The sequence below is a fragment of the Vigna unguiculata genome, chromosome 2 (assembly GCF_037176805.1).
Source record: "Vigna unguiculata cultivar grain cowpea cultivar isolate G323 ecotype 2 chromosome 2, ASM3717680v1, whole genome shotgun sequence".
Taxonomy (NCBI): Eukaryota; Viridiplantae; Streptophyta; class Magnoliopsida; order Fabales; family Fabaceae; genus Vigna; species Vigna unguiculata.
Window position 1 is genome coordinate 8,684,410 of NC_140793.1, and position 25,001 is coordinate 8,709,410.

Below are 25,001 nucleotides of genomic sequence, written 5' to 3' on the forward strand. Positions count from 1 at the left end.
ACAATGTAATATTGCAGACGAGGGTGTTCACAATTTATATTGACGAGTACCCATCTTGTCGCTTCTCAATTTTGGAGGTAATTATTTATTTTTTCATCGCTAATCCTTTCTTTTTCTCTTTGTCAATATTGCATATGTGCCCCAATTTCTCTTCTCTTACTCCATTTGTACGTTCTTCACACATCTATTTAGGGTTTATGAGAGCTCCATCTTCAACCTCGACTATGACACAACTTCTTCAATTTAACTATGAGTTTCTCGTAACTTCTGCAAACCTCAGTACCTCTAAAGTTTGTTCTTTTCTCTTACTATGAGTTTCGAGTAATTTAATTATCAATTATTTAACTTTATATTATGTACTAAACCATAATTTATAAACTACAAAGTATTTGAAATTGTAGGAGAAGATTTGTTCAAGATTCAATTACTCAAGATATTATATCTGAGTTACTCATTAAGATGCCTAATCCAACATTAAATTGGAAAAAATATTCTAGTGATATGAAAGAAATTTTATTCAATGAATTTATGGTTAGTAATTATTGTGTTAATGTAATGAAGTACTTTTGTATCAACCTTTGTATTATAAATGAATTTAATTAATTTTTATTGATGTTGGACAAGTATCATTTTTGCATCAACCTATGATTGTAGTATGCCAAGAGAGGTTTGGAATTTGACATGCATTGATCGATATTCTAACTCTTTATCTAAGGCATGGAAAAAGGCGAAAGAAATGGAAAATTCAGACAATATTCAAGATATAAAGGGTCTTAGACCAAGAGGCATTAGGACTGAGATGTGGAATGGGTTAGTAGACATATGGGCAACAAAAGAATGAAAAAAAGAGAGTCTAATGCAGGTAAGAGTAATAGGGTTGTCAAGCCTAATGCCATGGTTCACATTGTGACAAAAAAGCATTTTTGGACTAATTCAGAATTGGTTAGTTCATTTCGTTATGGAAACAAGTAGTTGTTGGTCTTCTCAATGTCTTATACAATATAAGATCTTTAATATCATCGAGGCTTATTGTCAAAACATTGTTAAGTCTTCAACTTGTTTGATCATCTCCCTTTATTTTCAACATAATCTTTCTTTGGTTGTATTTCCCTCCTATGAACCTATCAATTCTTGAGACAAGTTGTTAAGTCTTCAACTTGTTTGATCATCTCCCTTTATTTTCAACATAATCTTTCTTTGGTTGTATTTCCATCCTATGAACCTATCAATTCTTGAGACAAGTTTGTGTCATTGAATTAAGTTGTTTTCTCATTTGCGTTTTAAGTTTGGGGATTCACTAGTTTGTAAAACTTTCAGATGATGTAAAATAAAAATATATTACAAAATAACCAATTTGAAAGTCAACAAAATTTATTTGTTGTTCCAAATATACCAATCTAAAAAGCTTTTATAAATTACATGATCCAAAAAAGATTGCTAGATTGAGCAATTTTGAAATATATCTAATAATTTTGTTTAACATTTTGAATTGAGCAATGACTATCATATTGGATTATGTGTCTTCACTCTTTCATATTCTTGTAAATGGGACAATCATGCACTTACTTTGTCCTAGATGTTACAATAACAAGTTTTGGTTGAGTTGCTTAGAGTAGAGTATGGCACTACCTTTGCAAAAAAAAAAAAAAAGCAATTTTGAGGTGGAGATATGTAATATAGTTGGTTGTGTGAGATGTATGAGGAACGTTGTGCATGGAACCCTATAAGTCTTTCAAAGGCTAAAATAAATTAATTTTATCATTCTAGTCGAACAATGCTAATGTCACATAGAAAATCAACTACGTGGACATCACACCAACGATATCAAGTAGAAGTAATGTATATTTGTCAGATTTGTATGTATTGTTCATCAAGAGAACAGTCTTGAATAAATTTTGTAATTTCACTGAGTTTGAGTGTGTTTAATAAACATGTGTCACAATTATTTCTTATCAAATCTATTTCAGTGAACATACATGTCCCATGTAAGCAATATCATTAATTGTTGCATTTTAGTTTGTAATCCTCTTTATGATATTTGATATGCATACCTTACATTGTACATTATTTTATAGTTATGATATTATCTCTGCTCTTCTTCAAAATCCATAAAACGCTTATTTGTTTTCTTTTTAGTCATGTCAACAAGCTTGGATTTCTCATTAGTTCATAATCTTCAAGCATATGGATAAAGGTAAGAGTAATAAGGCTACCAAGCCTAATGCCATGGTTTACATAGGAGGATAATGAAGCTTTACACAACACTTGAAAAAAATGGTATTCATACTTTTCACATTTAAGTTATGTGTGTTTGTTATGTTGTCATACCACTCATTTTAATGTTTAGAGTTTGGATGTCAAGTTTAGATGAGGAAATTCAAATTGAGAAATTTTAAGAAGGTATTTCAAATAACTAAAATAGTAGAATTTAAAATTCACTCAAAAAGGAGGAATTTGAAATTCCCCAAGTTGTGAAATTGCTCATTAGTTCGGACATAAAAAGTTCATAGATCCAAAAAGTCGAGTTGGGTAGACAGAAGGTCAAGACGAGCCATTCAGGCCAAAGGACAAGACGAGCCAACCCAGGCTAAAGGTTGAGTCAGGTCGGCCCATGATGAAGGTATTGTCACACCGGTCCGAGACAAAGGTCGTGTTGCGCCAACCTTGGACGAAGGTTTTGCTAAGTCGTCATGGGACCAAGGTCGAGACGAGTTGGCCTAAGCCTCAGATCAGGTAGAGTCGACCCAAACCAAAAGGTTGAGCTGAGTAGGCTCAAGCCCTAGGTCGAGCTGAGTCGTATCGGGCCTTAAGTCGAGTCAAGTTGGCCCGTGTTGTAGGTCGACCGTGTCAGTCTGGGCCAAAGGACGAGGTGAGTCGACTCGGGCTGAAGGAAAACCGAGTTGGCCCAAATTGAAGGTGTAGATCAAATTGCTGAGTTGAGTCTGCCCTGTTGAAGGTCGCGCTAAGTCAGCTCGGGCCGAAGGTAAAGTCAAGTTGATTGAGACATAAGGTTACATAAGGTTTAAACTAATCTACCCTAGTTGAAGGTTGAGTCGAGTCAACTACTGGTTCGAATTGACTAAGGTCGAATCGATTCGAATCAGCTTAGGTCAAACCAGCTGAGGTCGAATCGAATCGAGTGAACTTAAAGCAAAAGTCAAGACGACTTGTACCGAATTGAAGGTCGAGCTAAGTTAAGTTAGACTCAAATGTAAAGTTGAATTTGTTGTAAAATAAAAATTAAAGTTCTTTATTTAAACAAGAAAATTGAAATCTAAGATATTTCAATTACTTCATCCAAACTAATTATTTAAGGAATGAAGAGCATTCAATTGCAAGTAATTCAATTACTATGTATTTCAATTTCTTGAAATTATTAAAATCCTTCATCAAAATACAAAGTTACACATTATATTATAACATAGCTATATGTCACTAGTCTCCTTTACACTAAAACTAACAAAATATTTATCTCATTTGTTGTTAAAGCTTAACTACAATCCCTTTTAACTAATTCTTCTATTGTTTAACTACACTTCATAATATCATCAACTCGATTCATATCATTCAACATCAACTTAGTCCAATATTTCACTTCAAAATTGGTCATTCATTATAATTGTGTCCATAAATCTAATACATTTAAAAAAAATACAATTCAAAAGTAATCTAAAAGTGTGAAAACAAATTTCATATTGTAAAATCTATAAGTTATAAATATACTTTCAGGGTAGGTGATTTGGGAATGCTTTTTGAATAATTCGGTTAAAAGTATGTAAAATTACTTTCTAGATCCCATAATTCAAAAGTTTTAGATGACCTTCCAATTTCTTTTAAAAATTTATTATAAATTATACAATCCAAAATGTTGAGTACTATTTCTTAATATTATAATCTAAAACTTCTCCCACTATAAATTATGAATTGTTCTTTTGAGAACTTTCAAAAATTACAAATATAATTACACTCAAACACTCTTTGTGTAACATCACATTTAACAGTATAAACTATTAAATAAAACATTAATGTTCTAATAAAACAAAATAGATTGTTATATATATATATATATATATATATATATATATATATATATATATATATATATATATATATATATATATATATATATATATATATATATATATAACTAGATCAGAAACATCTAAGAGTTTTTCAAAAATAAATTATTCCTAAACATTTTCACATAAACCAACTCTAATTAGTAGCCTCACTATTTTCCATCAGAGGAGCATCCTCACTTGTGTTCTCCTTTACTCATACAATCATTACAAAAGAAAACAAAAGAACACCAAACAACAAAGAAAACCATAGAGTAAGCTAGCATATAAAAGAAGCCATATATATATATATATATATATATATATATATATATATATATATATATATATATATATATATATATATATATATATGAAGACATGAGTCATATCACTTTAGTATTAAAGTTAATACAATACATGTCTATCGAAACATAGCAGTTGACACTAAACTCAATTATCCGAATACATGTCGATGATATAGGGTCCACTAAATGTATGCACCTGTGATGGTTTCAAGATTTTGCAAAGTGCAAAGATACAAGGGGTCATTACCAACCACACAAGGTTAATCCCCTTAACGCCAAGGACTAAGAAACAAATCCAAGGCTAGAATCTCTTGCTACTTTCACCACATAACTCATTCTACTTTTTTTGAGTGTGAATGATATTAGAGTTCACGATACCTCTTTCCACACCTCTCCTATATCAAGGCATACATTAATAATATCAACACTAAGAATTTTCCTTGAAATCCTTCAAACTTCATTATTCATGTTCACCACAATAGATTCCATTCAATTCATCGTAATTTAAACCACAATACTTCATTCAATTCATCACTATGAAAACCTTAAACCTGCTTAAGATCAACTGCAAAACACCCAAAAATAGTCAAACAATGCAAAACAGGTAAAGTAGGGCATCTAACATTCAGCATCATTTGCCTCGTAAAAATGAGCACTCGACGCCAGCATACAACGCTTAGTTTCAGGGAACTAAAATAATCCCAGACCTATAAAGGTCTCCAGCGCAACGCCAATCAGCCTGTAAAAGCCAACGCTCAACGTTACCATGGTGAGGCTCAACGTTGATCAACTCTTAAAAGCCAATGCTCAGTGTTGCCATGGTGAGGCTCAACGTTGCATCAGATATCAACAATCTCAATTTAAGATTTTTGGGAAATCATAACCTGTTTCATAACTCATAGTGGTACTCCTCTCTTAGGTATTTGTTTAAAAGAGTCTTTAAATCATAGGAGTTGTTACCAATTTTACCAATGACTGAAATACTACATTTTCCCAATTTCCTCACAATTAATCATCCAATCATACAATATTCATTAAATAGCTCACATACCAAAATCATTCGTACAATTAATGAAAATTACTAAACTAAATCAATCACAAACATGTCAATATCAATATCTATCAAACTCACTCACATAGACAAGCTTCCCTTACTTGAAGAAAAACTCAATTGACTATAACAACACTGAAATCTTCCCTAAGCCACAAGGTACTTTGTATACACAATTAGAAATACCACAAGGATGATCAGATCATGTTCTTATGATCTTTGATCAACAGAAAACTAAATAAAAGACTAAAGCAACATTTCAATCTCAAAGAGAGACGTACGCATGCATAGATTATCAAACCTATGCAAAGGAAAAATTGAAAATCAACCTACTTAATTGGAGAAATTGATTGAATGAACTTGAATATCTCGCCACAAGGATCACACAGGCGGTCTCCAATCTTCAAAAGAATTATCTCAAGATCAAATAAGGAAAGAGATTTCTAGAGAGATGAAATGTTTATAAGTAATGAGATTTGTTCATGAAATTTCTATTTATAGTTAAACGTCTTATTATTAAAATAATAAGATCTCCTTATTTTAAAACACTATCACTCTTAAAATACTATTTCTATGTTCTCACATATTGTCAATCACCTAAGAGTCAAAACCATCACCGTAGCCAAGGACCACCAATGAAGGGTTATTTGTTATAAGAGAGAAAAGGATTCTAATTTCTTCCTTCACCCCTTATATAAAACCTCACCCCTATATAAAAATAATAATAACAATAAAAAACTTATTTTGATTGTGCAACTTAGATTGTGTAATTTAAAAGTTTTTTTACTTTCAAATTTTGTAATCTAAAGCTAAAAGTGACTTCCGGAATGTTGAATCTGAAAGTCAAAATTGACTTTTAGAAAGTAAAAAGGATTGAGAAAATATAACTTTTAAATTGTACGGTACGAAAGTCATTTAATTTTTGGATTAAATAATTTGAAAGTCATTTTTAGCTTTTGAATTTTATAAAAGAAATACTTCTCAAATACATAATCCAGAAATATTTTTAACTTTCATGTTACCCACCCCAAAATATTTTTAGATTTTGAAAGTCATTTTTATTTATGTGCATGAAGAAATTTGTAGTGACAGAGGAAGGAGCAGCCGAAAAGGACACTAGGAATTTTTAAAACTTGTGGTAAGCTGCAAAATATAAGTTGGGCCATATGAAGAAAACGAGCCCAATCTTACACCTACTTAGTCCAAGGTTTGATGAAAAAAAAAAAAAACAGTTCCAACTAAATCCCAATATCTTACATAACTAACGACATTTCCCGCCAAAAATATAACTAACCCTGCCGTCCTTTCCTTTCTTGGCTCACAATTCCTTCCGTAAGGAGCTATGGCTTCTACCACCATCTCCCTCCTCACCCTCTCTCTCCTCCTCGTCATTCTCCTCCCTTTCTCCTCCGCCGCCTCCACCACCCTCCTCGACGCCGTGGAGATCCTTTCCTCCTCGGGCTTCCAATGCATGGCCCTGCACCTGGAACTAGCCTATCAAACCCTCCAACCACACCACTCCCTCACCATCTTTGCCCCCACCGACACCGCCTTCGAAAGCCTCCCTCACCACCTTTCTCTCTCCCTCCTCTGCTGCCACCTCCTCCCCCACGCCTTCTCCCTCCACAGCCTCACCTCCCTCGCCCTCGGCGCCAGCATCCCCACACTCCTCCCCAACCACTCCCTCACCATCACCACCACCACCATCTCCATCAGCAACCTCAACCTCAACCCCTCCCCCGTCTTTCATCACCCCAAACTCACCATCTTCCCCACCACCAACTTCTTCGACACTCGCTTCCACCTCACACCCCCACACCCCCGTCCAAAACCAAAACCTCCCACCATCTGGCCCCAACTTGCAGAGATCAGGGACGGAACCTTGGTCGGGACCTACGAGAAAGGGTTTGCTCTCAATGTCACCATGTCCAAGACTCACACTTTGTTGCTCAATGGTGTGGAGGTGGTTTTTCCCGACATGTTGCGCGGTGACTGCCTCGTCGTCCATGGCGTTCCGCACGTTCTTTCGGGTCACAATGGGAAACGACATCACCATGCCAAGCATGATATGTATCGGGTTACGGATTTGCAAGATTACGATGAAGATGAAGTGTGTTTCATTCTCCCGAGTTTGATGATGACAACCGCCACGGTGAGGGAAATTCTGCATGGCATTACCTTTTCTATGCTTTTTATTAGCTGTGTATTTTGTGCTGTTTGTTCCTGACACTCTAGATAATTCGGTCTTGAATTTTTCTTTGTTTTGTTTTCTTCTTTTCTTTCTTTTACTATACGTGTTTTCTAGCTGACACAACATTGGTTTGGTGAGTTTATTTGGAGAAAAAAAAAAAGTATACTGGCGCTGCATGAAATGGAACTTATACATGAATTGAATTGAACGGGCTTCTGTCACAATATGGCAGTGAAAATTTTACATGTTCATTGTGCTTGCTACTATAGAGAGCATATTGTTGTTAATCTCTAAAGTTGTATTTGAATATGAGCCAAATGCAATTTTGTTGTCTATAGTTAAGGTTAGCTTCCGAATGGTTTTAGGGTTTTTTTTTCCATTCTAGGCAAATGACTTTGGTTTATTACGGAATTAGGCAGGTTTTTAAAAAATTATAGAAGTAGGCAAAAGGTTCTGGGGGTGCACATTTTTGTATGAAGAAATCGTGTAGCCCCCATACATTTTTGTGGTCAACCGGGTCAAAGGGCGAAATCGTGTGGGAAGTGAACGTTTTTGGTTCCGTAATCGATTACTGCATGCTGTAATCGTGCAGGGGGGTAACGTCTTTGAAGCCGTAATCGATTACCATATGGTGTAATCGATTACTGAATGTGTTGCAGTTTTCTGGGTATTGTGTAATCGATTACGCACGAACTGTAATCGATTACATGTGTAATTTTTTGAAAAAAAAAACGTTAACAAACATTTCATTGGATAGGAAAGCAATGATGTATAATATAGTTGAATATGAAACTAAAAACAGTGGTATTAGTGAAAAAAAAAGATTACAATCAATTAAAGTACTAACATAATAATATCAATGTCAAAGTGCATTAAAGAAATACAAAGTTTTTGAATGAAATAAACATGAAAATGCATCTAAGATGGAGGAAATTGGCACCGCACATAAGCCATGTCTTCCTCAAGTTGACCAACCCGAGCATCTATACTGTCAAATCTTGAACCAACAAAAGCCCGGAGATCGCGGATTTCGTGGATAATATCATTAAGCATAGCAGCAGATGCATCCTGGGTAGGCTGAGGCGGTGGAGATGGTGTGCGGTCATCATGAATAGGTGCATCCTGCATATCACGTTTATGAATCCATTCACCATTTTGGTTTTTTACAAAACCAAAGGAATGAATCACTTCAGCACCAATTGGACCTGTTCTCCAATTAATCTCCTCAAATGGTTCATCTTCTAGAGGAACATTAAACTTAATCAAAATGTCAGTAATATGATTAGCATATGGTAAAGGGGCATGGTCTCTTAATGCCTTTTTCATGCGATATCTAATCAGATGACCCTAGTTATGCTGCCTTCCGGTCAGCATTGCCCACATTAAGATAATGTCTTCTTCAGTAGCTTGGGCAAGGTTAGTTGATCGGGGCACCAGACATCGACATAAGATGTAGTGCAGGATACGTGTTTCCACTTTCATTTGCCCTGCCAGTATTCTTCCTCCAATATTTACATTGTCACGACAAATCATCATTTTTGCATTGTGGCTCGAATAATCATCTCTCCATTCTTCAACCATGTTTCCCTCAAAACAGACCCCTTGAGTGCCCAATTGAGTTATACAATAAAACATATATATATCCATCCTAATTTTCACATGCTTAACTTCACTAAGAATAACCCCTTCATCAGTAATTTGTAAGTTGGAATAAAATACTCTAACTAACTCCGGATAATAACATTGACGATTAGTCAAAAAAGGTAATAATCCCAAGTTGTGGAGTATATCATAGCACTCAAAGTTTTGCTCAACAATAAAATCATCAGGATATCTGGGTTCAAGAATATCTTTGGCAGAAAATTTTGAAGTATACCTCTCATATTGTGCTACGGAAGAGAACAGCCTCTGTGGTTGTGAAGGTGCAATTATTTCTTCAGGTTCGTTGATGGCGGCACCACGACGTTGGCGAGCACCGACTTGAGTCTTGCATTTCCTTGATGATTCAGCCATTTTAGGGTGTTTCTGAAGATTTTAATCGGTGGGTTTTGTAGAGAATTGAAAATGAGAAAGATTGCAACAAACGGGAGGTGTTTTGGTTAAGAAATGAAGGCACAATGATGAAATCACGGAGGAGAGAAAGGGGCCGCGGGTTGGGTTTTTGGGATGCAGCGACGGAGAGAGAAAATGTTGTTTTTATAGTGGAAGACGACGCGTAATCGATTACAGGGTTTGTGTAATCGATTACGACGTTAAAAATAACATTCCAAGGCCTCCTGATAGTGGTGTAATCGATTACAAGGTTTCGGTAATCGATTACGAAGGAAAAAATTAAGTTCCAGTAGCTCCTGTTAGAGTTGTAATCGATTACAGAGTTTATGTAATCGATTACCAATCTAGAAATAATTTTGCAAATTCTCCTGCTAATCGATTAAAGGTGTGTTGTAATCGATTACGAAGGTAGGATTTATGTTCCAGGTTCTCGTGTTACTTCAGTAATCGATTACAGGCTTCGGTAATCGATTACATTTTACAAATTTGGACTTGTGTAATCGATTACGCTCGTATCATATGTCCAAATTTTGTTCATGGTAATCGATTACCGCACGCATTGTTGCTGAAAATTATTTGTGGTGATGGATTACAGCATAACATTTTTTTTTTAGCATTTGTACTCCATTAATAAAAAAGTTTAACATATTCCATTAATTAAAGAAAAATAAAATGATAAATAAGTTGCACATAACTTCAAATGGAAAGCAAAGAAAAAAAAGAAAACGATTTACGGCAACCATCTGTATCTTCTTCTTCCCCGGTGATCCACAAACCATCCAGAATTGATATCTTGGTATTCTTCGGAAGGTGTTGGTGGTCTGATGTCTCTAGTTTGGATGAAATGCTCGATATAGGAAGAGATGCGCAGTTTTTTGACAGATTGGTCTAGACTTTGTACGTGTTTCCAACGACTGATCATTTGTGAAACATCAAAGTCACATTTGATTTCTGCGGTGTCATGAAATAGTCGTCTGTTGCGTATTGTTGAAGGGCGACGATAGTCAATTTGTTTGACAACTCTACGATCACCACACTCGACTAATTGAGTTACGGTTTGTAATAATTCATTGTAGGTGCAATCATGTCTGATGGAGAAGGTTTTCGTGGCATCGGAACGAAACTCAAGACCAAAACCAGATCGACTCTCTATGATACCAGCACCCCTTAAAGGTCCACCATAATAAAGAATAGTTGGTGAAGTTGGGAGAGAGTTTGAGGATGATGATGATGGGGTGTTTGTAGTTAAAAGAGAAAGGATTTCTTCAGGTGATCTTGTGAAGGTCACATACAATTCAATCATGGTGTTGAAAGGGAAAGAAGACTTACATTCCAACATTTGAAAAACATGTTCATCTATCTTTATTTCAAATGCGTCATACACAATATTTCCTTCAGAAGTCATGGTGGGTCGTCTGAAGTATAGGTTGTTAATGGTTGTGTGTGCCTGGCTTGGAATGGTTGCACAAACTCTTTGGTTCAGCATGTTGTATGTGCAGTTATATGGAATGCGAACAATCTGCGGAGTCAGACATATGAACTTCACCCCATCCTCACAGAGTTTCATTTCACCGTTTGTGTATAAGGCAACTATGTAAGAATTGGTGAAATCCTGCGACTCTGTGATGCCAAAAATTTCAGGGGAAAATTGTTCCATCTTACGGTTTTCAATTAAGAAAGAAAAGGAGGAAGGAGATGCCAAGCAATTGATGTGTTGGAAACTTGAAAGTTTGCATTTGATGTAGTGTGGGGATGTGGTTTCTATAAGCATAGTAGTTGCACAATTATTGAGTGAATCAAGAAAGAAAAAATGATAAAGGTTGAATTCATTACGTACATATGCAATTGTCATATTCAAATAGTACCCATACATAGTACAATATTCTCCCATAATGTGATAACTTTATTTCACAACAACATTATTCAACGTGGCTGCCTGTGCCGCATGGTGGCCTTCGTGTCGGTCGTCGAGGTCGTCTCGCAGGTTGTGGGGGAGGAGGGGGTGACTCACTTTCGTCATCAGTATCTTCCACTTCCACAGATTCAGAACCTCCTTCTGAAACATTAAATGAAATTTCAGGTCTGTAGTATGGTTGTGAAGATGAGGTGCCTCGGTATGCAGATGGTGGAGTTAGTGATGATGTCCCAAACATTTGTGATGGAACACCCCCATAGCTGGAAATATGTGGGCCGGATGAACCACCATAATATTGCGCTGGACCTGATCCAAAGTTTGAAGGCGCTGGAAAAAACCATATGAAGTCGGGACCTGTTGAGATGACGATGGAGGATGCATTCTGTGATCCCAATTCTCAAAACCAGCAGTTAGATTTTGTGACTGAAGGAGGCCGGAAAAGGGTGTATTCGGACGAAACTGCTGATGTGAAGGCGGATTCTGATATTGCTCCGGCATGTCATACTAGAACAAAATAACAAATTAAATTATATTATTTAAAATCAGTTATAATCGAAACTTTAATTAACATGCAGTGAATGAAAAAATGATTCTCACTTCATCATCGGATGATTGCGCAATAGTCGTGATATACCAGATGGTATGATTTATGTACCATTGCATGTAGGGCGAGTTATCACGCAGATGGCCACTTTTGGTGAAAGGTTCGCCCTGAACAATGGAATTATGGCGATTATTCCATAGCATGATAAAGCGATGGTGATATTGCCTCCAATTAATTTCCCCCCTTCCTCGGAGATCAATTCGGTGAACCTCATCAGGTTCATTGAGTCGGATGGGATGTTTTGTCGCCAACCAAACTGTCTGACTACCTGGTCAACTTGGTGAAATTCAACCGTCGCAAAACATATAAGAGGAACCAATGCCCGACTAATTGGAGAAACATTTATGATTATCATGCGACTAACATGTGGTTGTCGATATGGTGTCCATAAAAACTGCAAAAATTAATGTTAATAATTTAAAAAAAAATGAAGGGAATTTCAAGAAACAAAATAGTAGAGCATTGGTGATAATGAACCTGCTTTGGTTGAATTTGATCAAATTTTTTTCGGAAGCCCACCACAGTAGTTTGGTCAAGGAACACATAACGTGTTTGCCGACACCACCTCACACTTAAGGGGAACGCAAGCCCAGCCACAATCTCGTCCTCCGTGACTGGTTGTATTTCTGGAGAGATGCATGTAAATCTCTCCCATGCCCAACACTGCAGCAATAACATGCATCCACCAATGTTGTCTTGATGGAATTTTGTGTTGTGATCCAGTGCACGATAGAGGCATGCCAATACTGCGGAACCCCAAATAAAATTTGAAATATGCTCCAAATCTGTTAACAAGAACATAAAATGCACGAGACTGGCTGATGTATCCGACATCAACATGCTGCCAATCAATATGAGGATGTGTGCTCGTGCATACTGTCCAACGGTAGCCAGTGTTGCGTCATCCGGTAATTCTCGGAATCTGCTATTTAGCCATGATAGCTTTATTCGGTTCCCTGTAATCATATTTTCGGGTGGAATATCCCCCAATAAATCTTGACACAATTGTAGCAGGTTTCTAGAACTTCCACCAGTGACGGGTTCACCATCAATTGGCACCCCCAGTTGTAGTGAAACATCTTCCAGGGTAACAGTTGTTTCTCCGAGTGGCATGTGGAAGGTGTGAGTTTCAGTCCTCCACCTTTCACATAATGCTGTTACCATGAGGTGGTTAATCTCCATATTACTCACTTTTAAAACGTGACCAAAACCAGCTGCATCAATTAACATTCTGACCCTAGGGTCAATAAGATCTGTATGTTTTAAAATCCAGATAGAATGGCGTCGTGGCCGGAGGACCCTCTCGTTTCCTTCCCAAATCTGGTTGGTGATGTGATCGTCTTGATGACGCAACACGGATAAGTTTGCTGGCAGGTTGTTGTTTTGAGCCATAATAAACTACGTAAAAGTATATGAAAATATTAACAGAATATCATTTCAAGTTAATCACTAACAAAACAAACAAACAAAAATTATCATAAAATTGACCGAACCTGTTAGATTGACGGAGGACAAATTAATTTTGATAGGCTGCAAATCCAACTACAATGGCAAGGCAATGAAGTATTCTATGATGTGAATCTTGCACCTGCTATGGGTATTTAAACTACCTCACCACACTATTTACTCACATGCCTCACTTTTCATATTTCTCTCTCTCACGTAGCAAAGCACTTGTCTCAAAAATAGGAGCCTATTTTCCTACACCTCCATGCACACCACCACATGGCTTCTTCTATTCACCACACAAACCTTCTCTTCAATAATAATAACTTTTTCAGAGAATCTCATACTATTTTTCAAAGTTGCAGGTGGCAGAAACATTTCCAATCAAACCATTATTGTGAATAGTATCATGCACAACAAAAAAGGATGCATTATTTTGAATAGTAATGTGCAGAAGCGTGATTTATTGTGAGTGCAGAAGTGTGAAGTTGTAATAGTATCATGGCAGGTGCAGCAGTCTAGGAATCACGCCGAATCGGAGAATCAAAAAAGGTGTAAGAAGAAAACGTCATGGGGGTGCACGTTTTTCAAATGAAAGTGTAAGGCGGGGCACGTTTTCTGAATAGAAAACGTGTGGGGGGGTGCACGTTTTTTATTAGAAAACGTGTGGAGGGTACACGACTTCTCTATGAAAACGTGTGGGGAGTGCACGTTTTCTAAAAAAAGATTTTTTTTTCTTTTTGCACCCCCAACCCACTCCTTTTGCACTCCAACCCACTCTATTTGATTCTATTGACTAAAACGCTTATATATTCTACCACACTACCATTGCTTCTCCTATCAAAACTTCTCTGCATACCAAGCTTCACATCTCAAATATCCTGATCTATTTTTCGATCTGAAATATCCGGGTATATACTTCCATACCAACCTGTTCATAATGAGTTCGTGGAATTATGAAGGATCTTCTTCGTCTAATCCAATCGATGACGAACCTGTCATTCCAGACATTGTCGAAGAGTTTACTTCCGATGATTTTTATGAAGACAATGCAAACGATCAAAAAATTGTTCCGATTCCTCCTATGGATTACAATCCCTATGGGGAAGTCGAACTACAAGAACGCATGCAATTCGATTCTAAAGAGGCAACGGTGTCTGCCATCAAACATTATCACATCACTAATGGATACAGCTTCAATGTGGTAGAATCAAAACCGCATCTTTATGTTGCACGATGCATCCATTACAACAATGGATGTCAATGGCGTCTGAGGGCTAGTTATAGTAAAATCCGACATCATTGGGAAATCAAGTCCATTGATGGTACACATACTTGTTTCTCTACATTAATGTCACAAGATCACTGCAATCTGGATTCGACCCAAATTGCTTCCATTGTTTTTCATTTGGTCCGCACAAATCCAAGCATTCGCATCAAAAGCTTGGTCGCTGACATCAAAAGTCGTTACGGATACACAGTCACATATAGAAGAGCATGGATTGCGAAGGAGAAAGCAATTACAATGGAGTATGGTGATTGGGACCAATCTTATAATGAAGTTCCCAGATGGTTACTAGCTGCCCAACAAACCAATCCTGGGACAATTTTTCAACTTTTCGGTCCTCTAGTTAATATTGATGCTGAGGATGGAAGTTCCACATACATTATGGAACGTTGCTTCTGGGCATTTGGACCATGCATTGAAGGTTTTAAGTATTGTAAACCTGTTGTTCAAGTGGATTGAACCTTTTTAACAGGCAGATATCATGCCACCTTGCTAACTGCAATTGCTCAGGATGGAAATAGAAACATATTTCCTTTGGCATTTGCAATAGTAGAAGGTGAGACAAATGAGGCATTGATTTGGTTTTTTCAACTACTACGAGAGCATGTAACTCCTCAGCCAAATCTCTGCCTAATTACTGATAGAGGCAAGGGAATTTTGTCAGCCCTACGATCGGAAGAAGTTGACTGGGAATCAGACAATCTTCACTCTGTCTACTGCATACTTCATCTGGGTTCCAACTTCAACAACCGCTTCAAAAATGCCGATCTCAAGAAACAATTCATTAACTTGGGTACGACGTTTTCCTGACTTTAAATTCCAGATGCACAAAATATTTCCTATACATAATATTTTTTCATTTCATTTTATATTTCTTTTTCATAGCTTATGAAGTCAAACAACCTACCGTGCAAGCAAAACTTTCAGCTATGAGGTCCCAATTCCCATAAGCAGTAGCTTGGATTGATAAAATCCCCTTACATAAGTGGTCTCAGGCTTATGATGGGGGGCGCAGATACACGCACATGACAACAAACTTGGCGGAGTGCATGAACTCTGTGCTTAAGGGGGCTCGCTCATTACCTATCTGTGCACTATTGAAAATTACATTTCAAAACATAAATGCTTGGTTTGTTGAACGCGGCGTAAAGGCAGACTCTATGTTAAGAGCTGGCCATCAATATCCAGAAGATGTCACAGCCTTGCTCTAACAAAATCAACAAAAATCTGCATAATGTCATGTTCAACGCTACGATTGAGATAATTCAGAATTCGAGGTGCAAGAGATATTGAGCCCCCATCACTATCGGCCAAAACCAATCTCATTCACTGTCAAATTAAACGATTGGTGGTGTGATTGTGGTCACTTCCAAGCTAGTCGATTACCCTGTCATCACGTCATAGCTGTTTGTTCTTTTGGTCATATGCCACTTTCAAATTTTATCGATCCAGTTTACACCCTTGATAACATAAATAAGGCTTATCAAGTCCAATTTCACCCCCTGCAAAATGAGGACTATTGGTCAACATATACAGGTCCTAATTTCACACCAGACCCCCAAACTAGGCGCAAGGCTTCGGGATGACCTACAACGACTAGGATCCATAACGAAATGGATCAACCCGTTACGGATAAGCCAAAAAAATGCTCTTATTGTCGCACTGAGGGTCATCATAGGGGACAATGTCCATTTCGCCAATAATTTGTACATTTTTTATTTCAATTAATTTAATTTTCAATGTTTTTTTCTTCTTTCTACAATGTCAAAACTAAGACAATTTTCTATGAACATTAATATTTCTTATGCCTTCATCAACTACAAGTTGAAATACTTTATTCTTTGATGGACCAAAAAACTGTATATAATCAGAACAAATTATTATGCTCGCCTCTGTATCCAATTCTAATTTAATCACCTTTTTTTTTAAATATGGACTGTAATCGATTACAATACCTTTGTAATCAATTACAATTCACTCGAACAAAATGCATTAACCATGTAATCGATTACACTTCGTCTATAATCGATTATATTACACCCAGAAAACAGCAACGCATGCAGTAATCGATTACAACATACGGTAATCGATTACTTAATGAAAAACGTATCCCCCCCGTACGATTTCATCTAAAAACGTGCAGCCCCCCAACGATTTCCTTTGAAGATCGTTCACCCCCCACACGATTTCGCTTGTTGACATATTCTAATCAAACAACGTATGGGGACTACACGATTTCTTCATACGAAAATGTGCACCCCCAAAACGTTTTGCCTACTTCTGTAATTTTTTGAAAACCTGCCTACTTCCGTAATAAGCCAAAGTCAATTGCCTAGAAGGGAAAAAAAAACCTGGTTTTAGAGAATGTATACTTTTAGTTAAAGAATTATCAGAAGGTGATGTTATTACATAATGATATAGATTCAGGAACTAACTACATGGTATAGTGAACAAAGGCACAAGGGGACACGCATTCTTTTTTTTAGCTTGCTTGCAAAATCGACTGAGTTTTAGGTGAATTATTTTGAAGAAGAAAAATACTGGTGCATTTGATATTTTATGAAAGGAAACTTGCAAGAATTGATTGTTCTTCTCTTGCTGCAGAAATGAACTTCATGAAATGGAGCTTCTGTTATATAGTACAAATTGAGTACTTTAATTAATATCTTCAAAAGTTAAATCTGCATAAGAGGCAATGCGACTTTGTTGTTTGTAGTTATATATGATTAGTTACAAACTGGTTTGAGACGATGTAGTTTATTTATAGAATGATCATAGAGTGACTGAATTGGGCTCTGCATAGATGGAAATGAAATTTCATTGATTACATGAACCTGCTTTACGGGGAGCCTTGAGCCTAGATAAAATAAGTTTGTACGTATTTCATCAAAAGAAATTGAAACAGATTGTGTTATGTATCAATCTAGTGGCGCCTTGAAGAGTTTAAGTGCTCCATCTTAAATTGGATCATCTACATATACTTCGTAGATTACTCGGTTAACAATGGAAAAACACACACTTCTCTAGCTAGTATTGGCTTATCCATATACCACATTCCAAATTTTGTTTGATTGACCATACACAAATTCAATCCACAATCACAAACAGTGGCATGCATCGATCTCACAATGTTTCAATTGACATGTTTCATCATTCTATCAATTTTTAGAGTCACATATTAAAGCCTTTGACAACAATATATTGCATGGTTCCACATCAGTTGAGGTCTTACGGGTGTAGGATCTCCTTAATTTCTGATTGTTAAGATATTTTTAATATTTTATTTTATGTTTTTATTGTTATTATTCTTCATATGTATTTTGGGCTTAACTCATATGATCTTTATTATAACTACAGACCCTATATGTATTTTTTTTATACAAAAGAAATTAATTTTAATCCCTATTTTTCCTATATTCAATACTAATTATCACGTAAACATAATCACGTCTAAACATTTGGACTGCAAGTTATTTATTTGGGTTTGGGTGAGTAATATAGATATATAGATGTATCTCTATATCTCTATATCTATATATATATATATATATATATATATATATATATGGTTCTAATAACTAAACAAAAGTTGTTTGTTATTCAAATGCTGATTGGGTAAGATCTCCTTGTGATAGGAGATCTACATCCAGATATTGTGTGTCTCTATTGAAGGTAACTTAATCTCTTGCAAGAAACAAAGTGTTGTAGCAAGGTCTAGTGCAGAAGCAGAATATAGAGTCATGGCTTCAACCACTTATGATCTTATTTGGCTTAAGCAGTTGCTCAAAGAATTATAGTTTAGAGACATTAATCAAATGACATTGACAATCAAGCTACTCTTCATATCAGTTATAATCCTGTCTTTCATAAGAGGACTAAACACATTGAGATTGATTGTCATTTCATTCGAGAAAAGATTATGTCTGGAGACATCAAGATTGAGTTTGTTAACTCAAGTTTGTTAACTCAAGTAATCAGTTAACAAATATTTTCACTAAATCTTTACGGGGACCAGAATTAGTTATATTTGTAACAAGCTTGATACATATGCAATAATTTGAGAGAGTGTTAAGATATCTTTAATATCTTATTTTCTATTTCTATTGTTATTATTCTTCACATGTATTTTGGACTTAGTCCATATGATCTTTATTATAAATACAGCCCCTATATGTATTTTTTATACAAGAGAGATTAATATCAATCCCTATTTTCTATTTCTATTGTTATTATTCTTCACATGTATTTTGGACTTAGTCCATATGATCTTTATTATAAATACAGCCCCTATATGTATTTTTTATACAAGAGAGATTAATATCAATCCCTATTTTCCCTATATTCAATATTGATTATCACGTAAATATAATCATGTCTAAACATCTGGTATCAAATGGTATCGAAACACTGCAAGTTATTTATTTGGGTTTGGGTGAGTAATAAACACGTGAGAGTAATAGACATTCCCTTACATCTGGAATTAAAGAACATGGACAAAAATGGAGGAAACAGGTAGGCTTTCTGTACGATCTTAAATGTCACAAATTTTGAAATTTGAGCAAGAGCTAGAAATGAAGATTCAACATAATAGCAACAGTTCAATGCAAATTTACTGGACTTTCAATATTTTGAGGTGACCTGTCTGCAGATTCTGTGTTTCTCCCTTCAAAAAGATATGTCCTTTATAGTATCAGTGGTCCAAAACAAATGTATCCAAAATATCAAGTGGTGCAAGGGAAAAGAGTGAGAGCGTGGAAAATGACAAGCATATCTTGTAAAGAATGAACATTCTGTTCTAAAAGTCTAAAATCCCTAAGAGGGTGAAAGAAACATACAGTACATATAATAAGATAATATGGAAGCAGGGGCTGCAAGCTCTCCTAATTGATCAAATGGGTTGAAGACATCAGAGGATCCACTGGAAATATCAAGACCCCAAATCTCTAGCATACCCTTCCCCGCTCTAAGACTGTACTAGACTCCCAATAAGAGCCACGAGAGCCTCATCAACCCCCTCCCCAAAAATTGAATTGCATTGGTGACCAAAGAATGTGCCTCAAATTAATAGCAGCTTCAACTGGTCAATGAATCGAGGTGCACAACAACAATGCACGCCATTCCAAAGATCTTTCTAGTCTTGTGTCTCTTCACTTGCAGTAAGACACTGATTCGTGTGTGAGCTCCAGTCATCAAGAAGGTTCGAAACAGAACCCTCGAGCTTCTTAGCCTGGGGACCTGGCTTCAGAATATTGACATCCTCACCCCATTGTGAGCATGGATCCAGCCACCAGCTCCTCCGGCCTGAGCACCACGCACCTGGCACAGCATGATTACGCCCACGCTTAAGTATCTTTCTATCAATCATGTCCAAAACTGGATCACCTGCTTCAAACTGTCTAGCAAAAGCAGCACCACTTTCTGCCATCTGGTCATAAACAGATACATTAAGGAAGAGTGGATCCATCTTTGGAGGATTGTCCCAGATCATATATCGTAAGTCAGCATTTACTGTTGTGTTCTTGAATTCCGGTGCATTGCAAATGACTGAGTGAAAATAACCTTCTTGGGATAACTTGACGTTTGTAAAATACATCAGGAGTGTTCGAGGTAAATTATCCCAGCCAAAGATGCAAAACTCCAAGAAGGATCGGCTCAAGATGACCCATGGGGAACCTGCTAGGAAAGAAAAGCATTCAACATTCATTTGTCAAAGCCCATAGATTGAGTTGCGCAGACATTGTATGAAAGAAAATTTGCCTGTGAAAAGGTTGAATGCATCAGGTGTATCCCGCTTCTGTGTAGCTTGAAAAATTTGACTTCTCCTAGCTAAATATATTCCTGGGTCAACTACAATAGGCTGGAATCTGTCTTTTCTGCATGGGTCAAAAAATACAAAAATATATGACCCAGTGCTTAAAATGTAGAATTACCACAGTATCACAATGAAGAAACTAAAATTATCAGTAGTTTTCATTACTCTTTCCATCCAAGGTCACTCGTGTGATCAATGAAGTTGAGGTTCCTCTGAACAGAAGAGAAAACATGGGCCAGATCTGATACAGACAAAAGAGTATGGATTAGAAAGTTGGAAATTCTGCAGAAAGAAAGATATATTGATAACTGAGAATATCATCAATGAGTTGTGCTTAAAAAGAAGAATAGCACAGCATTTTTCAGTGAATAAAGTTCAGAATATTGAAGTCATATACAGCATTTCACCTGTAAGATGAAATTAAATAATGACAGTAAATGTTCTTGATCTGGAAAAATAATATACAAACAAAAACAATACATGTTCTTACATCAGCTGTATATCAAAGTTTGTTTATGAACAGGGTTATGCCAGGCCAGATAAAAAGTATAGCCAGTAAAGAATAGAGTGCAGCACTTGCCAAACAAGTAGGTAATCACAACCTGAAGTCAAACCTAAAGAGAATCTGAGATTCCCCAGCACTTGATGTGGGGTCAGGGATGCAAGAATTCACTGACATCAATTGAAGGACATCAGTATTTCATCAAAAACTTCTGTGCCAATATTCTCTTCGATTCCTGATTAACAGGAATGATGAGCCCAAACAAGCAAAGTGGATGGTAAAGTGAGGAAAGAAATCCCGCAGGACCCAACAGATTCAGAGGAGAGAAAATTTGGGAAGGCAAGGCAACAGTGGTAAGCATAAGAGTGAGTGGGCTGAGGTTGGGATTCTGTTATGTATGGTTAAGGATTATAGCTGAAGATTGTGATGGTTGCAAAGGATGATCCACGAAGTGGAGAAGAAAAGGCATACAAATTACTTAAAGAAACTGGTGAAGGCTAAAATTACTTGGAGGGAGAAGAAAGAGGTCCACACTTCTCTACAGGAAACACGACAGTGAGACACTGACTTAAGTCAGATTGTCTGCAAAAAAGGTTCAGCTACTGAATTTCAGTACGGATCAGATGTGATTGTTGGTGTATGCGGCAAAAGATTATAAATCAAGGGTAGTTGCAGTGCAGAAGCAAATATCCACCAGATGTCTTTCATCAGAACAGAAGGTATCAACAACCATTGGTCCCATCGACTAAGAAACAAAAGCCGAAACCTGGAAAGAGAGATGCTAACTTCAGAGTTAAATGAGAGGAATGTCAATATAAAGTCCTAAAACCCATTAAAAATGCTTGCAGTGATTGAACGGTCAGAAAAATGGCGAGAAACACCAAGATGAGTTGGTGATGGCTCAAATCTCATAGCTCAATGAAGAACAATATTAGCAATATTTTTGCAACAGATTCTTTGGAGGCACAAGAAAAAAAGTGGATTAATTCCTCATACATACATATATATACACACATATACATATATATACACACACATATATACATATATATATACATACATATATATATATATATGTATATACATATATATCTATACATATGTACACACACACACATACATATATATATATATATATATATATATATATATATATACATACATATATATATTCGATTACATTTTCATTTCTAATCAATTATATGTAAGTTTCCCCACAAATCTTCCCATGTATGCAAAGAAAGTAGGAATGGGAATTTGATTTTGTTCTTCGTGTTTTTTCACCTTTTCACCAATTTTGCTTTTCATGCTTTCCCTTCTTTTCTTTGCCATCTATCCGTCCGGGCAAATCCATCACCAGAAACAAGTTAGTGCAATAATGACCATAGTGGGTTTTCAGCTCTTCTAGTTTTAGCTATCGCAGGGTTGCTCCTAAAGCTTATAGAACAGGCACAAAGTAGCACAAAGTGTCTGTTTTGTTTTGCCTCCAGGGTCCGTGTCCAAGTCTGTTTTGTGTTGCATTCAGAGTTCATGTTTGTGTATCAACATCATATATTGAAAGTTGCTCCTCAAACAGATTGGGTGTCTCCACATATTGGCTTATTCTATCTTGTAAGAAGGATGAAGTTTCTGAGTTATTTCTGGAAATCCAAGGTAAGTTGTGTGGCATGAAATTCTATTTTGTTTGGTAACAACTTATTGCTACTCAAACTAAGGTTGTTAACTGTGGTCTAGGTGATCTAATTGGTTGTCTTGTCTTGCTGAGAGAATAATATGCGATTGTTATCTAGCAATGCATACTGTTGAGTATGCCTATAGTAGTTTTATTAATAACTCAACTAGTACGATCCCGTTTGATAGTATCCAGTATTTACTCCCTTGTGAGCTCACCGGACCTATTGGTCTAATTTCAAGTGTTCATGGAACACATAACACATTCAGCTCACAACGAATATCTTCATCTACCCATAAATAGAAAATATCAAAGCATTTAGTCAATCATGCCAATCCAAAGCATTAAACTATTGTGGAGTGTGAAAAGAATTACCAAACAAGATAAACAGCAATCACAAGTATAAAATAACCTAAAACATTCCCAAGTACAAGGAATCAAACCACACCAAGAACTTCAGCTTTGTTAAATTGGTCAGCTGAGTTCGTTTGGTGCACCGAAGGAAGTGTTTTACAAATCTCTAGCAAGAGGCTCATTTCATATCCTCCACTCCAAACACCCTTGAACCCCAAATCCCCAATCGGCCTTGAACATATGATACTACTACCTCTACCTCCACACTCCTCTCACTATTTGTGCTCCCTCTACGTTGAACCTCTCCATTTTCAACTCCAAACTTCTTTCCCCTTTCTTGAGGTCCTCTCAACTCATACAAGGTTATATTACAACACATTATTTTATTAAGTACAACCAATCACCAAGAAATCTCTTCTTTTCACCTATGAGTTCAGAAATTAAGACCAAAACGAAACATATGAAGACCAACAAACCATCAACACAAACTTTCCAATGATCAAAATCATCACGCCACTAACAGACAAAAACAATCACAAAAGTTCACCCCCCAAAATAAGCAACTCCACAGTGCAAACAAACCCATGATCCAAAACAGAAATTACCGTATTGGCATTACCATCCTGGGTGACAAGGGGATAATCCCGCGCACTCAAAGTCACAAACCAGTCCCACCCCCCATCAAGTTTCATCATCACAGAAGCAGCCCTCAGAGTGACAGCCACATTGGATGACCCCATGTAGGTCACATAGTCAGCCTTCCCCACCACATCCACGTTCCGGAAGGCACGAATCGCCGGCACCGACATAGCCGCGGCGCCCAGCCTCTTCCTCTCCTCATCCCTGGCATCCATTCCAAGGTGGAGCAGGTAGCGGTTTCTGGGGTGATAGACTGCCAGCAGCAACCGGAAGATCCGGTCACCGTCCTTGTTGCCACCAGATATGAAGTAGGCAAAAGCAGGAGGGTGGTGAGGACCATGGTGGACAATAGAGGGAAAGGGCATAGGAAAGGTGAAGCAAGAGAAGGAAGAGAACATGAGAATGGAGAGGGAGAGGAATGCTGCGGTGAAGAGGGTGAAGAACCATTTTTTCTCAACACCCATTAATAGTAATCAATGGTAGTGGTGAAAATGGGAAGTGTGTGGTGTTGGAGCATATGGGTGAGTTCAGAAGGAAGGATTTTGGGAAGTGGGTGTGGCCGAATTCTGGGGTTTGAGATTGTTGCGGTTAATGGGTCAGGGAGGATCTTGAGCCTCTTTCATCAATGTGCATGAAAAAGAGAAAATTGCAAGTGTTGTGTTCTCTCTCTCACGATTTCTGTGTATGAAAAGAGGCGTGAGGATTAGGGTTTTTTCTCAGGTTTGATTTGATGTGATGTTGGGGTCAGAAATGGAGGGGGAGATCAGGGATCTTTGCTTCCTTTGGCTTCTCTTTCTTCCTTCAGTTTCGATCTCAACAATTATTACAAAATCGGGTTAGGATATATGTTTTTTCACTTTTAAATATTTTTAAAAGTGGTGTTTTTGTTATTAAACTAAATTATACTTTATTTATCTTTACATTTTATAAAAATCACATAAAACATTATTTTTCTTAACTAACTGTGCATTGTGATTATATTATAGTTTAGTATTAAACTCATAGCTTACATGTCACTTATTGAAAAAAAAAATCATACACTATAAAAACGAAATAGAAAAATAAGTATATAATTTAGTTTAAAAAGGAAAAACATACTTCAACTTAAA

General features: G+C 36.7%; 2 protein-coding genes across 2 annotated transcripts; one reads left to right on the plus strand and one right to left on the minus strand.

Annotated features, from left to right (window-relative positions):
* The first annotated feature begins 14,565 nt into the window (after positions 1-14,565).
* Positions 14,566-15,723, plus strand: LOC146888306 (uncharacterized). Its single transcript, XM_085670043.1, has 2 exons — positions 14,566-15,334; positions 15,386-15,723. Exons 1-2 carry the CDS (start codon positions 14,566-14,568, stop codon positions 15,721-15,723), a joined length of 1,107 nt encoding a protein of 368 aa, XP_085526169.1.
* A 3,942-nt stretch (positions 15,724-19,665) lies between these two features.
* On the minus strand, positions 19,666-24,713 carry LOC114173740 (beta-glucuronosyltransferase GlcAT14A-like). The gene is made up of 4 exons (XM_028058322.2): positions 23,873-24,713; positions 20,891-20,966; positions 20,671-20,786; positions 19,666-20,586 (listed from the first exon to the last, which is right to left on the minus strand). Exons 1-4 carry the CDS (start codon positions 24,354-24,356, stop codon positions 20,045-20,047), a joined length of 1,218 nt encoding a protein of 405 aa, XP_027914123.1. The 5' UTR covers positions 24,357-24,713; the 3' UTR covers positions 19,666-20,044.
* Positions 24,714-25,001: the final 288 nt, after the last annotated feature.